Here is a 10,000-nt window from a genome sequence, read left to right as displayed (position 1 = left end):
AAATTATTGTAATTAATCTGTATTTCTTCCTCCTCCTCCTCCTCCTCCTCCTCCTCCTCCTCCTCCTCCTCCTCCTCCTCCTCCTCCTCCTCCTCCTCCTCCTCCTCCTTCTTCTTCTTCTTCTTCTTCTTTCATCTCACCGCAATGTTTCTTTATCTTTTGTACTTACTGTTCTTTTTTTTTCTTTTTCACTTATTCATCCTTTTTTACCTTCTCACTGTTTTTGCGCGTTTCTTTCTCCCGTTTTCTACTTCTTCAATTTCTTCTTCATCTCTTACTCCGTCTCCCTCTCCATTTGTTCACCATTTATCGAGCCTCGTCCTTTCATCCCTCCTTCGTCTGGTCCATCTCACCCCTGCCACTCATTAACATCCCCAACTCCCCTTCCTCATTCGCTTGTCTTATCGGCCTTGTCTGCTGCTCCTCCCTCCCCGTGCCTCACCACCCGTACACTCCCATCCATTATTTTTTTTGACCTTCATAACTATATATTCTCTCTTCCTCAACCCCCCTCCCTTCCCCTTGGCCTCAGTAGGTTGGGCTGCCTCCACCTGCCGCCCCCACACCCACGCACATTCCTGGCTGCCCGTTTGTGCCCCAGGCCTCAGGTAGCAGCCCAGGCCAGCGCTCAGATCCATACTGCTGACATTCTCTGCGGTAAATTCTCACGATTCGTCCGTCGTTTTAGCGAATCTCTCTCTCGGCCGGGCTGAGTTGCTGTGGTGGGGGACGGGGACGCCACTAGAGGTAGATGGGGGGGCAGCCTTGCGTGGTGGCGGGAGAGAAAGGACGTGATTTGAGGCATTTAGGGGTTGAAAAACAGAGGGAGTGACGTGTTGCAGGGCCAGCATCACCGCAAGCTTAAAAACAAGTGAGTTGCGGCAGAAGCGGATGTTGTGTGGCTTCTGTTGTGCGCCTCCCGCCACATGACTCACCCGCCCACGCGTGCTCCTACCATGGGAGTTTTAGTGGCAGGGAGGAAACTAAAACTCTTCGATCATTTAACTTCACAGTAATTAAGGATGGCGAATGTTTCCACCATAAATAAATTGTGTGTAAATATGCTTCAGTTTTCATGGTTTTGCTTAATTCTGGATATTCGTCGCAAAATTACTGATTGACCAGTCATGGCCCGGCCGCCGAGACTGTGCTTCCAAGATTTAAGAATTTTGAACAGCCTTATTATTCCAAGACGTGACCGCCCCAGGTGGAGGCTTGCGGGGGCAATGGGGCGTGACCGCCGCCCGCCATTAGGAAGCAGGCCGGCGCGCCTCCCCCCTCGTCCAGGCGTTCTGGCTCAGGCCTCGTCTTATTGCTGTCTGACTTGCTCATATTCCTCGGTGATTGCCACTGTTAAATGAACCAGTTATCCTTTCAATAAAACAGTATTAGTGGATATGTTGATGGTTATTTATTCCTATCAAACGTCACTGCATTGCGTATCATCAACACATTAGATGCATTTTGTATGATGTGCATTCAGGTTTTGCGAACCTAAACTCTGCACAGAAATATATTAGTAAACATCTTTTTTTCGTGTGTTTGCTCTTTTTTTTTTTTTTATTACCACATTAGTGTGTGTGTGTGTGTGTGTCTGTGTGTGTGTAGACGTTTAATGTCATAGCGATGAGTCCTGCGCCTGCCCACACTCACCCTCTCCCTCCCTCTGCCGCAGGTTTCCGTGGTGCGGATAAACGACTCGGCCGAGGCCCTTCTCACCTCGGCCTCCAACGCCCGAGTCGCCAAGAAGATCGAGACCAAACTGCGAGAGCTCAACACAAAGTGAGTACCCGCACCCTCCACACCTGTGTCCACACCTGTGGCCACGTGTTCAATTGTTTGCTTTCTTGTACGTGTTTTTCATGCTACACAGTCACTTACAAACACACATGCTTACATTTTTGTTTCCAGCTACAAAGTCAATTATAATTGATGCGTTACGTATTGACACATTCCACCTTGTTGGGGGTTGCCCTTCATGGCAGGTGATGACCAGTCCTCTGTGTAGCGCCCTTTTACTGACACTGTTGCTTAGGTGCAGCCACCACTGAGCGCCAGGGGAACTGTGTCATTACGCACACGCCCTCCATGGCAGTCGTTGATGTGGAGTCAAGTATGGAGTTTATAAAAGCTGTATTTCTGGTATGCATTAGCCTCTTTATACCGGCGCTTATTGACAGGTGTTTGCGGCACAGGTGAACGGGGAAGCCAGGTGTGCCGAGCGTGTGGGTGTTGGGGGCGAGGGGGGGGGGGAGGCACCACGGCGCTGGAAAAGAAGTCATGGATATTTTTAGTTGTGATGAATGGTCACGTGGGTGTCCCCTTTCACTGGTGGGGGGGGGGTTACTACCTGCATACTTTCCTCTCTCTCTCTCTCTCTCTCTCTCTCTCTCTCTCTCTCTCTCTCTCTCTCTCTCTCTCTCTCTCTCTCTCTCTCTCTCTCTCTCTCCTCTCTCTCTCTCTCTCTCTCTCTCTCTCTCTCTCTCTCCTCTCTCTCTCTCTCTCTCTCTCTCTCTCTCTCTCTCTCTCTCTCCTCTCTCTCTCCTCTCTCTCTCTCTCTCTCTCTCTCTCTCTCTCTCTCTCTCCCGTCACTGACTTGCTCCGTAGTAACGTCTTTACCTGTCACTTAGCAGCCTGAGATTCGCGTCCCACTGGTACAAAAATACTTTTACTGATAAGCGAGCGAGAAGCGGGCGTGTATGGTATGTGGAAGGCCTCGGTCTTACTCATAGATCGGGCTATATAGGCTGTAAACTCTCGCCGTGGAGGGTAAAGCTGACATTCACGACTCCAGCACGTGATTATCAAGACTTGAGTGAAGTAGGCCGTGGGTGAATCAGACACACACACACACACACACACACACACACACACACACACACACACACACACACACACACACACACACACACACACACACACACACACACACACACACACACACGGACTGGAGGCAACTTTGCAAAATCGATTGCTTCCTTGGTGATCATTTCCTCCTCAGACCTGCACAGATTTGGAAGGTCGTCTCGTGTGTGTGTGTGTGTGTGTGTGTGTGTGTGTGTGTGTGTGTGTGTGTGTGTGTGATGACATTGCAGCTCCTACTCTGTCCAGCCTTTCTGCTTCCCTCGTCTGGGGATTATTTCAGGAGCCTCTCGTCCCCATTACTTGAACCCTTGTCAATCAGATCCAACCGTCGGGGGCGTCTTGACAGTCGCTGCAAAGTTTCGTGAGCTAGTGACGTCGCGTGTTGCTTCCGCCGTGTCTGGCCTGGGCGAGTCTGGCGGAGTCCCTGTCGCAAGATTGTCTGTGTTAGTTTGTCAAGAGCAGGATGGCCCGTAATGCAGACCCTGATCGTAATTCCATGTCCGCGTCTTTTTCGGTCACAGAAGATACGAGGAATTGGTTGCACGATTGTCAACGTGTGATGCAGCAATAGAGCCTTTGGCCATTTAATGTTGTGACTTTGATCGCTGAAAATACGGTTTGTTTCTATCAAAGAGGGGAGAGAGAAGGGATGTTGTGTCTGAGGAAGCGGAATACTGAGAAATATTTACACTTTTGGCAACACTAAACCAGTTAGAAACATAATAAGAAATACCAAGAATGACAGGAACGAATAAGAGAAGAGTAGGAGGAGGAGGAGGAGGAGCAGCAAAACGTACCCTGCCTTACAGCGCCATCGGATACCGTGATTAGAGGGACATCAGATACCCCACACCGCCCTCCTGAACCCCCTTGAGGCTTCACGCTTCTCGTAGCCTCCTTTCAGTTAGTTTCTACATTCCACTAATATTTCTTTGTCTCCGCTGCCTCTCCAGGTGCACACTACCCGCATTCCTCACACATTCCACCGCGGTCTTCCCCTTTTGCTAAATCTGACAAGGTTCTCCATGTTTTCTGCACTAGCGCCACCTGACGTTGATGGCGTGTTGCTCTTTGAGGGTGGAGATATTTGTAAGGGAGGTGCGCCGGTTGAGTGGAGTGAGCCGTAGATCACAGCAGTGTAAGGCGAGCTGTGTAAAGAGCATCAAAGAGAGTGCCTCGCGTGCCACCAACAGTCACTATATTTGAACTTTAATATATAAAGAGCAGAATTAGAAGCCCCATAAACATCATAATGAAGAGCCACTAATCGCCTGAAGAGAACAGTGATGCATAGCTGGACGTAAACTTTACAAGACAGAACGGAATTGGGAAACATTATGAATAGTGTAATAAAGAAACACCTGTCACTTGGAGATGAGTTGTTTAACCAGTTGCGGCGTGGCGGTTGCTCATATAGAAAGGCTAGAAGCTTAATAAACAGCATAATGATAAGCCACCTGCCATTTTACGTAAAGAGAAGTGAGAGGTGCATTTGTCTACTGGCACCGATTGGGGTATGAGGCGTGCAAGGCTGGGGACGTCCTCTTGAGTGCTGGTTGGCGGAGCGTGACCTTGATGCCCCACCCTGCTCTCCCCTGCCCACCGGTACACGCACGCCGGGGTTTGCTATTAGATTACGGTTTAACGAATGTGTCACGCCGGGTCAGGTATTAGTGAAGGATGAGCATGTTTACCACAGTGGTTGTAAGTAATGACACGTCTGGAAGTGAAAAGTGCAGCGGTGACAGTCATGTGGAAGTGATAACGAATGTAAACAATGTGCGGTTGTGTGCAAGATGAGAATAGCGGCGGTGGTGTGAGGCGAGCTGTGTGTGTGTGTGTGTGTGTGTGTGTGCGTGTGTGTGGCAGTGAAGCTGGACCTGCTGTGTGTGTGTGCGTGTGTGTGTGTGTTCGCGGTGTGGACACAGCTGGCCGCACAGAAGCTGCTGCCGCGCTGACCAAAAAGAGTATAAAACATTGACCTCAAGGAAAAGAAATGTGGCTTATTTGAATAACATTTTTGTATATTTTAAGTCATCGCTCGAGCCAGTCAGGCGAGGGAGGAGCCATGACATGTTAAACGAGACGATAGTGAGGAAACAAGCTTGGCAGTGTGCTACGCTTGCTGGTTGTGGCTGTTGGGCGGCTGACAAAAGTCCCAGGTGGAGTGGGATGGAGGGAGGGATAGGGGAGGCGTCGCTCCCTCCCGCAACACCACCACTGCACCACAGCAAGTCCCGTCAAGGGGATCAGGTTAGCGAGGCGACAGAAACATTTCACTTGCTTCACCTCGTAAACAGATAATACTCTCAGGCTCAGAACATTCATTCCGCCAGGCTTAATATAATAAAGATGATTTCTAAAGGTAAGACCATCAAGTAAATCCTTTCCCTGATAATCTGCAAGGAACAATCATCACGAGTTTCTGGATAAGTGCTGCAATTTTGTACCCAACGAGGCTCTTGAAGAAATGGTTTGTCTGATATGAGCTTAAAGTTGCATTGCCGTGGCGAAGATGAGGGACGAGGCGCGTTATTTATGGTTGCAATATATTTAGTTTGGCGCTTCATGGTGACCGGTGCTCTGCAGTAAAAGGTTCTCTGACTGACACAGGACATGCCTCTATGCCAGCGGCCGCGTTTCCCTGACCACCTTTTATCTGTGTGTGTTTACGAACTGGCTTCAATTACATAAATAGATCGACCACGTAAGGATAAAGATGATGATGGTGATGATGTTTGTGTTGGTGTATAAATAGTCAAGTGGGAGGTGATGCTTGCACGAACAGGAAAGCAGAGAGAGAGAGAGAGAGAGAGAGAGAGAGAGAGAGAGAGAGAGAGAGAGAGAGAGAGAGAGAGAACGGTGATAATCTTTTATAGAATCTCTCTCTCTTTATTTGTCTGCCTTGTTTCTATCTTTATTTTTACTTCAAGAAATTTTGCATATTACATTTTCTTTCACACGAGAAACTTGTTTATATTTTCTCTCTTACCTTATTTTCACCCAACAAACTTCACAACATAATTTCCTCCCTTTATTTTTACTTAAGAAACTTCCAGCGTGCCTTCATTCAAGCGTCTTCCTCCCTAAAGCAGAATATATTTGCACTCCCATTAAGTTTTCCACGTGGACGGCGCAGCGGTGATGGCGAGGTGTTAGCGGCGGCAGGCGTCGTGAGAAGCGGCCATAGAGGAGTTTATTTTAGGAGGCCGAGAATGGCCCACTTGATTGTTTTAGTCTCTCGTGTCCAGACATCGTAACTGTTGGCAGCGGGATGATGTCTGGCCCACACTCTGATCCACCTGTTGTGCTGCCGGGAAGGGAATAAAAGGAACTGCGGAAGGGGGGGGAGAGAGAGAGGCGGGGGAGAGATTTTTATTAGTCTAGATAGGCAGGTATTCAAGGTAACACACACACACACACACACACACACACACCCACCCACCCACCCACCCACCGTCAACGTCACTGAGGTGCAAACAAAGTGGTCATGCATTTAAAATCGGTAGTGGTAATACTTGTACAGCTGAATTAGAATGAGACGGGAGCTGTGGGGGCGGTGAGTGGGTGGGGAGGCGGGAGACGTTTGGGTAGGAGGAAACGCAGCAGCAGCAAGCAGCAGCAGCAAGGTGGCGTGGCGTGGGCGGTGAAGGTGTGTGGCCGGTAAGCAATCTACCCGCATGATGCTTTACGTTCTCGGTAAAGCAAAAGGTCAGGGTTTGTGAGGTGGTGGAGTGGTGGTGGTGGTGGATGTGCTGGTGGTGGGGGGTGAGGGGTTAGGGTGCGGTGAGCGCGTGTGTGTGGGTGGAGGAGTAATAGTCATGTGGATGGGGTGGCGTGGGCGAGGCTGTTGCTATGAGTGTGGGCGGGAAGATGAGTGTATAGGTCAGGCTGGAGCACAGGCGGTGATGATGCGGGTTTTGGAAGTAGGCGAACCATGTGGGTGTGGATTGTGGGCGGTGTGAGTCAGGGTGTGGGTCAGGCAGGGTGTTGGTTGGCACTCGGTATAAAGTTACGAGGTGTGTGTTTGTGTGTGTGTGTGTGTGTGTGTGTGTGTGTGAATGTGTGCGCGCGTGCGAGGAGCGTAGCAGTGTTAGTCAACGAAAGCCTCACGAAACTTGCCATGGTTTCATCACTCAAGCTTCACCATAAATAGAAGGTAATTAAGTAACACAATATCCAACCACTTTTACCAGTGTTTGATTTTATGGTAATAATTATTCACCACTTCACTGAGCACCCTTGTGTTGGCGCGTGGTTGTCGCCGGGCCGCGCTGCGTTTCCTGGGCGGGTGTGTGGCAGGTGCGGGCCGCATAGGTGCAGTATTCATCTGTGTGGGTGTTTCCCAGTCAAGAACTCCCGAGGACTGACGCCCAGATTATGCTGATATCCACGCCATTACCCACCCACCCAGCCTCTTTCCTCCCTGGGTGCGCCGCAGGATCCCCGCCTTGAGGGTTGACGCCTGTCCCTGTCCCCTGCCCCCATCCACAACCACCACCACCACCACCTCCTGTCTGTCTGTTGCAGCTTGAGTGGATTGAATGCACATCCACCCACGCCGCTTTGATGCCCGCCCCCTCCTCACACACACACACACACACACACGCACACACGCACGCACAAACACACACAGCCTCCTGGTACGGACGTGCAGGGTGTGAGAATTCTTGGCCGTGTTTAAAACAGTAACGTAGGCATACTTCTTCTGTACACAACACACGCCCATGCAAGTAAGCTCTTGGTTAGCAGCAAGGTGCGAGTCCCCCACACGTCCAGCCACTCAGGTGTTAGCTGCAAACATGGTATAGATCCCGCCACATTAGTGTTCTGCGGTGGTCAGCGGCACGCCCAGCAACCTAATGGACGTGATGATGGCTGGCCTCGTTATGGCATTAGAAGGCTTGTCAGGCTGGTTAGAGGTATTAATGGTGGACTCAAGTGGTGTCGGGTATATTTCCTTGTTAAGAATGTGTGTGTGTGTGTGTGTGTGTGTGTGTGTGTGTGTGTGTGTGTGTTTTCTTTCAGCTGCAAATGGTATAGAGAGAGTTTCTTAGTTCTTTATTTCCGTGAGGGAGGAACAGCAGTGGATGATGTGCGGCCAACCACTTCAACACTTCACGCCACTAGACCCGCACCCACTCGCCTCCCACTCACCTCCCTGACCACTTTACCTGGTTTTATTCCACCTCACTCCTCTCTACGCCCACACCTAGACACACAACGCCCCGTACCACACAACAGGGCCCTCCACATGCACCACCCACCGCCACTCAACACAACACTATTCCTCCCTCACCGCCTCACTACACCCAAGCCACGCACTTCACATGTCCCCTCATCAAGTCTTGCCTATTATGCCAAACCTTTTATCCCGTCCATTCCCGGTGAACGCCCTCCCCCTCCCTCACTGAGCGCCGCGGCCACACCCTCACCATCACTGCCATTCATCTCTGGCAAGTCGTAACATATATTCATGCTTCTCTTCACCCCATTGTTAACTCGGCTCATGGTCATGTCTTTTTTTTTTACCTCCTGCCAGGAAACTTCCCCTCTGTGTGCTTAGGGAACGGTTGTTGATCATTTTTCATAGAGTAATAATACCGTAGAGGCTGTCGTCCACCATTTATCATGTACTCGTATGTTTTGAAAGTCGCCACTGAGGAAGTCTAGACGATGGTGGTTCTTTTTTCGACCTTTGGGGTGCGAAGAGGAGCCCAGAATTTAAAGTAGAAACTGCTTTGCACCGATTATACCTTTTACAGTGACTGCCACGTACATACAGACTGTTATAACTGAACCTACCAGCTTCTTGCAACTCTTTTGTCTTGCACCCCGCGCCCTGCCACGTTCAGTTCGGTTTTTGCTCAAAGCGCACCGGTAGCACGCGTGTTTTGTTTCTTGCGACGCCGCTGCTACGTCTGGGTCGTGTGGGTAGCATGACGGGCCTCGAGTGAGGTGATGGGGGAGCGAGGAGGGCTGCGGTGGGGGTGGTGGAGTGGCGGGGCAGGCGGTGGGATCACATGGCGTCTTCCTCCCGCACTGAGATAGGAGGTTGTTGGGGAGCAGCCGCAGGTCTTCTAACCACACTGCCTGTTCTCGAGTGTCCCCCTTGTGGCTGTTTTTTTTTTTTTTTTTTTTTTTTTTTTTTTTTTTTTTTTGAGGCTCACTGTTTTATTATCATTATTTTCTTTTCTGTAAGTGATTCAGGTTTACTCTTTGTTCGAATATTTTTCTTCTATCTCTGCGTAGCGTTGTCTGTCTTCTAATTAATTTCATAAATCCTCAAGTGTCTATTTTTTGTGTGGCTTTGACCTTGCCATTGCCTCCTCCTCCTCCTCCTCCTCTTTCTCCTCCTCCTCCTCCTCCTCCTCCACATATTAGGTAAGAAAGGAGGAAAACAAGTGCCCCGGTTGTCTGCCGACACGAATAATTAAACCTCGCGTTGTCAGATTTACACTCACTCTGCTAGCGATACCGTTGCGGCGAGGGCGAGGCGGCGATAAGAGGTGACGGCTGCTGGCTCTGGGAGAAATTAATGGGAGGATTTATAGGTACGATGCGTGTAGGGAGAGTGGTGGCGGTGGTGGTGGTGGTGGCAGGACGAGAGCAACACCGGTGTGATAAGGAGTGGTGTAGCATTAGTGTTATTGAGCTGGAGAAAGAGACAGAGAGGGAGAATTTCCTTGCTCGTTATGTTTTCTGTCTGCCTATGTCTTTGGTATGAGGGGGTAATAAGCTTTGGGGGGTGGGGAGAGGCTGGCAGACGCGAGGAATGTGTGGGGACGTAGTGAAGGGGGGCGGAGGCGGTGAAGGGGTGCAGGGATACGAGCGACCTTGTCTGTCCGTGTAAGAAGCCAGTGTGTGCCTGGGGAGTCTTGTCCGTCCCTGCCCTCCCGCGGCCTTGTTAACCTCCCCACCAGGTGCTCCATGATTGAGGCTGCGGGCACACACATCTGAAGGTAATTGGCTCCTCCTCCTCCTACTCCTCCTCCTCCTCCTCCTCCTTCCTCCTCCTCCTCCTCCTCCTCCTCCTCCTCCTCCTCCTCCTCCCCATCCTCCTCCTCATCCTCATCTTACTCCATTTCCTTCTCCGCTATTGTTGATGTTGCTGATTCTCTTTCTCTTCATTTTA

General features: G+C 50.3%; 1 protein-coding gene across 50 annotated transcripts in view; it reads left to right on the top strand.

The window, feature by feature from the left end:
* Positions 1-10,000, top strand: part of LOC135108431 (microtubule-actin cross-linking factor 1-like) — a 262,996-nt gene that overhangs the window by 200,372 nt on the left and 52,624 nt on the right. For all 50 annotated transcript variants that reach the window (XR_010272264.1, XR_010272265.1, XM_064019426.1 and 47 more), the window contains one exon: positions 1,676-1,782. Coding sequence is in view for 48 of the 50 variants with exons in the window: in XM_064019426.1 (XP_063875496.1) it covers positions 1,676-1,782 (107 nt within the window). In the remaining 2 variants the exon portion in view is untranslated. The remainder of the gene's footprint in view (positions 1-1,675; positions 1,783-10,000) is intronic.

The sequence above is a fragment of the Scylla paramamosain genome, chromosome 17 (genome assembly GCF_035594125.1).
Source record: "Scylla paramamosain isolate STU-SP2022 chromosome 17, ASM3559412v1, whole genome shotgun sequence".
Classification (NCBI taxonomy): domain Eukaryota; kingdom Metazoa; phylum Arthropoda; class Malacostraca; order Decapoda; family Portunidae; genus Scylla; species Scylla paramamosain.
Note: the sequence above shows the minus strand (reverse complement) of the source record. Positions and strands in the feature narration are given on the sequence as shown.